The following is a 5,333-nucleotide window of genomic DNA, read 5'->3' as shown; positions in this document are numbered from 1 at the left end:
ATAAGGTAGGAACTTGCATAAGTAAATGAGTCTCACTAAAAAACCCTAAGGCTATGGCAAAAACCCGAGTAGGGATAAAATCCATAGTCTAAGGGAAAATGCATGAGAAATGCAAAGTCAAAAGAAAAGTCTACGAGACGTCATCAGGGATATGACTAACCCAAGGTGGGTACCTCGTTAAAACCTAGTTAGGTAGCAAAAACCCAATGGGAAAAATGCTCATAATCATAGGAAAAAACAATACATTAAGATCAAGTAAGTATCTTCAGGATACTTCCCCTGAGTTTGACATAATTCCAAAGAGAAATAGCAATGTTACAACTCAGAATGTTTACGCATACCAATTCCATGAACAAGCTTCTGAAACGTCATCTTCGGCAGTGATTTGGTGAAGAGGTTAGCCAGATTGTCTTGTGATCAAATTTGCATGACTTCAATCTTCTGATGGTCTTGTTGTTAATGTGAAAAGAAGAACTTCGACGCAATGTGCTTGGTGTTGTCTCCTTTGATGTAACCCTTCTTAAGTTGTTCGATGCATGCTGCTTTGTCTTCAAAGATCATCGTTGGGACATCAACGGCGGGATAAAGATTGCATGAGCTTCGAATATGGCCCACAACTACTCTTAAAAGCATTCCCAAGTTGCTTCATGCAAGACGAGAATTTCAGCATGGTTATACGAAGTGACAACTAAGGTCTATTTAGTTGACCTCCAAGAGATTGTGGTGCCTTCAACGGTAAAGACGTAACCTGTTTGAGAACGCGCCTTGTGCGGATCAGATAAGTATCCTGCGTCGGCATACTTAACAAGGCAAGAATCGACTCGAGAAGTAAGGGGTACGGCATCACTTGAGAATCCATAGGGATAGAACAAGCCTAAATCTGTAGTACCTTTAAGGTAACGGAAGATGACTTTCACGCCAGTCCAGTGTCTGTGTGTTGGTGCATTACTGTATCTTGCCAAAATATTAACAGCGAATGAGATGTCAGGTCTAGTGCATTGAAAAAAGTACAATAAAGTGCCTATCGCACTTAGATAAGGAGCTTTAGGCTCCAAAATCTCTTCATCATCCTCATTCGAACAGAAGGGATCTCATTTTGCATCTAGCAATCGAACGACTGTAGAAGTACTCGAAGGCTTTGTTTTATCCTCATTAAAGCGGCGCAACACCTTCTAGGTGTAGTTCGATTGATGTACTAGGATTCCATCCGAACAATGCTCTATCTCAAGACTGAGACAATATCGAGTCTTACCTAGATCTTTCATCTCAGATTCCGACTTTAGGTGCATGGCAGTTCTCGCGAGCTCTTTAGGAGTTCTGATGAGATTCATGTCATTGACATATACTACAACAATCGTAAATCCAGAATGTGACTTCTTAATGAACACACAAGGGCATAGTTCGTTGTTCATATATTCCAAACTAGTCAAATACTCACTCAGACGGTTATACCAGATTCTTCCAAATTGTGTCAAATCGTAGAGTGAACGCCTCAGCCGAATTGAGAGCGTGTTCTAGTGTTTGGAAATATTTGAACCAGTCAATGTAAGTCATTCGGGAACTTTCATATAAATTTTCGTATCAAGATCCCCATAGAGATAGTGGTTACTACATCCATCAGCTGCATACTCAGTTTTTCGAAAACTACCAAACTGATAAGGTAGCGAAAAGTAATCACATCCATAACGGGTGAATAAGTTTCATCTAAGTCAATCCCGAGGCATTGTGAGAAGCAACAAGACGAGCTTTGTAACGCATAATTTCATTCTTCTCATTACGCTTCCGAACGAAAACCCATTTGTAGCCAACGAGCTTCACATATGGATGAGTATGAGCTACAGGTCCAAACACCTTACATTTCGCAAGCGAATCGAGTTCAACTTGGATTTCTTATTTCCAGTTTGACCAATCCGTTCTACGTTGACATTCATCAACGGAATGCGGTTCAATGTCATCGCTCAACATGATCTCAGTAGCTACTGCATATGCTAATGCATCATCGACAATCATCTCATTTCTACGCCACACATCATCTAAGCTAGCATAATAGACCGAAATCTCATGATTCTCGGGAGGTGGATTCATGTCTTCAAGGATGCTTCCATAATCTAGAATTTTTCTCATAAGTTGGATAGAATGAGTAAGCGATAGTTTGATTCACGGTAGACTTTTCGGGGCCTTGTGTCATGGGTTTCCTTTTTCGGGGCTTTTGTGTAGGGGCAAATGATTAGCTAGCTACTAATGTATGTAGATCACCAAGATTGGCACCCTAAGGTTCCAGGAGGAAAGTCTGTCCTACATTTGGTACATCCATCTTTGTAGGCATATTCGTAGCTGGAATGTGTGATCTTGTCACGTGCGCTAGATTGGTGAAAGCATTAGATATGCTCTGAGCTATGCTCTTGAGATCTAATATGCACTGCACTTCAGTTTTAGATTGAGCGGTGTGGGGATCTAAATGAGATAAAATGGGGACCATCCACGATAATTCACATCGTTCTTCAGGAACATCGATGTTCTTATCTCCCTTTAATGATGGGAAGAGTGTCTTATAGAAGTGACAATCCCTAAAACAAGTAGTAAAAAGCTCGCTTGTTAAAGGTTCCAAATAACGAATAATCGAAGGCGAATCATATCCGACTTAGATTCCCATCCTTCACTAAGGCCCTATTTTTGTATGTAAGGGCGGCAAGATCGGCACATATACCACACAACCAAAAACGTGCAAATACGATATGTCGGGTTTATATCCGATAACCAACTAAAGGGCACTAAATTGCTATGTCGCAACAGGCCTCAGGTTGACCAACTTTGCTACGTGCAATATTACATGGCCCCAAGCAGTGATCGGGAACTTGGTACGTATGACCAACGATCCAGCAATCATTTGTAAACGCTTAATGAAAGCTTCAGCCAGGTCGTTCTGGGTGTGAACATAGGGTACGGGATATTCAACTTCAACCCTAACCGAGATGCAATAGTTCTCAAAAGTTTTAGATGTGAATTCTCCAGCATTATCTAATCAAATAGATTTGATCGGATAATTAAAGTGGTAAACCCTAAGCTTGATAACCTAAGCTAACAGTTTAGAGAATGCAGTGTTCCTTGTGGACAATAAGCACACGTGTGACCAACGTGTGGAAACGTCAACCAAAACCATAAAGTATCTAAATGGTCCACAGGGAGGGTGAATTGATCCACAAATGTCCCCTTAAATCCGTTGTAGAAAAATGGGAAGATTCGAGCAAATCTTGTCATAAAAAGGCTTTGTAATAAGCTTTCCCATAGAACATGTTTGACATGCAATTCCTTAGATTGAACCTAAACTTCGGGTTAGTGGATGCTCGTGTGATGATTTGAGGATACGGCACATCGCTATTCGTCCAGGATGTCCCAAACGATCATGCCAAAGTGTAATTTCGTGCGTGGTCCTAGTAGTAGGGCTGGCCACATAGTGGCATTCTATGAGGCTTATGGTCGTAGTATACAAACCACTCGGGATATGCTTCATCTTCTTTATAATACGCTTATGGCCATATTCGTAGGAAGTTATGCATAGAAATTCGACTCCGCTTTCTATGTGGGTTTCATTGTGGTAATTGTTATCTCCAATGTCCTTGAAAGACAACAACACTCCTCTCGAACGTGGAGAATAGAGTGCCTCAGGAATGGTCAAGATTGTACCATTGGACAACATTATACGTGTCTTACCGTATCATTCTATCAGGTTGGATGGGCCTAAGAGGGTTGTTAGAGGTGCATTCTTAGGTATGAAGTTAGTGAAATAGATATGTTCACGCAAAATTATGTGCATGGTTACACTATCTGCCAAACAACTAACTTCGCCACTAGTCATACCTAGAATGAAAAATTAATTTGAATTGGTCGCATGCATAAAAGTTCTAAAAAGCAAATATCAATTCAAAATAATTTCATTTATTCAAGGATGGAAATTAATTAAAACTTAATATCCAAAAACAAATCACCAACAAAGGAAAATTGTTCAAAAATCAAGCAAAAAACAAATTTTTTTTTGTGGGGGAGGGGGGGGGAGGTGTTCGGCCACTAGGTGGAATTCGGCGCCAATGTGCAATTTTAACTAACTAAAATTGTTTATGTCTAAGATTCTAATCTTCCATAAGGGTGGTATCCTCTTGAAAGTGAGAAATCTCCATCTTTGTAGTCTCTGGTTCGTCCACTTACACGAAGTTTGATTCAAACTTCTTACGACGAGAATGAAATTCAGCTACAACCTTCTGGGGAGCTTGGCAAACACGGGACCAATGGTCTTTTAAACTACAGCGATAACACATATCTGCATCCATGGTTTCAGGTGTTTTGCCCTTATTCTTGAAGTTTGGGGCCTTGGGAGCGAGGTTTGGGCACTTCTAGGCTTTGTTTCCTCCCTTGGATGGGCCTTGACTCTGTTGACCTTCGCGGGCTTCTGGCCGCCCCTAACACGCCTCTTTTGGCATTTTGGGCGTTGGTTTGTGCTGTAATGTGCTTCAAGCACAACAATCACCCCAGTAAGTCTAGTTTGATGATTCTTCATCAACAGCTGGTTCTGCTTTTCAGCGATAAGTAAAACAGAGATCAAATCTGAGAACTTAGTGAACTTCTGAGCTCTATATTGTTGCTGTAGGACAATATCAGAAGCAGAGAAGGTCGAATAGGTATTCTCCAAGAGATCCCCTACGGTCAAGGTTTCGTTACAGAACTTGAAAAGTGATCGGATTCGACAGACATTGTAATTATATTCATGCACAAACTTAAAGTCTTGGAAGCGCAAATGCTGCCAATCATGTCTTGCTTCAGGCAAGAATATGTCCTTTTGGTGATCAAAACAATCAGCCAAAGCGAACCATAGTGGACGTGGATCTTCCTCAGCAAGATATTCAGTTTGCAGAGCATCATGGATATGTCTTCGGATAAAGATCATAGCATTGGCTTTTTTAGCTTCGCTAACAGGGTTGTCCGTCTCTTCTTCAATGGCAGGACGCAAGTTCTTTGCAGTTAGGTGGAGCTTCACATCTTGGACCCACTTGAGGTAGTTTCTTCCAAAGACCTCCAAAGCAATGAAGTCGAGTGTGTTCAAATTCGACATGTTCCTATCACAAAATAGGTGGGCAAGATGTGGTTAGTGTAATGGAGAAAAAATCAATCCATTCACATAAGAGTAGAACATACAGGTTCTAATAAACATGTATTGGTTTAATTTTGCATGAAAAAAAAACTTCAGCTTTTCATGGGTGATATTTTTAAAGAAAACTTCAGGTTTTCCAACAGGCATGTTTATAAGAAACTTCAGGTTTCAAAATAATTATGAACTTTAG

At 40.6% G+C, this 5,333-nt stretch overlaps 1 protein-coding gene across 1 annotated transcript; it reads right to left on the bottom strand.

Annotated features, from left to right (window-relative positions):
• Nucleotides 1–4,242: 4,242 nt before the first annotated feature.
• LOC137717109 (uncharacterized) lies at nt 4,243–5,104 on the bottom strand. Its single transcript, XM_068456415.2, has 2 exons — nt 4,433–5,104; nt 4,243–4,296 (listed from the first exon to the last, which is right to left on the bottom strand). Exons 1-2 carry the CDS (start codon nt 5,102–5,104, stop codon nt 4,243–4,245), a joined length of 726 nt encoding a protein of 241 aa, XP_068312516.2.
• Nucleotides 5,105–5,333: the final 229 nt, after the last annotated feature.

This window comes from Pyrus communis, chromosome 8 (assembly GCF_041283825.1).
Source record: "Pyrus communis isolate YQ-2024b chromosome 8, ASM4128382v1, whole genome shotgun sequence".
Taxonomy (NCBI): domain Eukaryota; kingdom Viridiplantae; phylum Streptophyta; class Magnoliopsida; order Rosales; family Rosaceae; genus Pyrus; species Pyrus communis.
The sequence above is the reverse complement of the archived record's forward strand: the minus strand, read 5'-3'. Positions and strand labels throughout refer to the sequence as shown.

Coding starts and splice junctions, on each gene's coding strand:
- LOC137717109 (XM_068456415.2), bottom strand. CDS start 5,104: ATGTCGAATTTGAACACACTCGACTTCATTGCTTTGGAGGTCTTTGGA. Junction 4,297..4,432: donor GCGGCCAGAAGCCCGCGAAG/GTCAACAGAGTC, acceptor TTATCGCTGTAG/TTTAAAAGACCATTGGTCCC.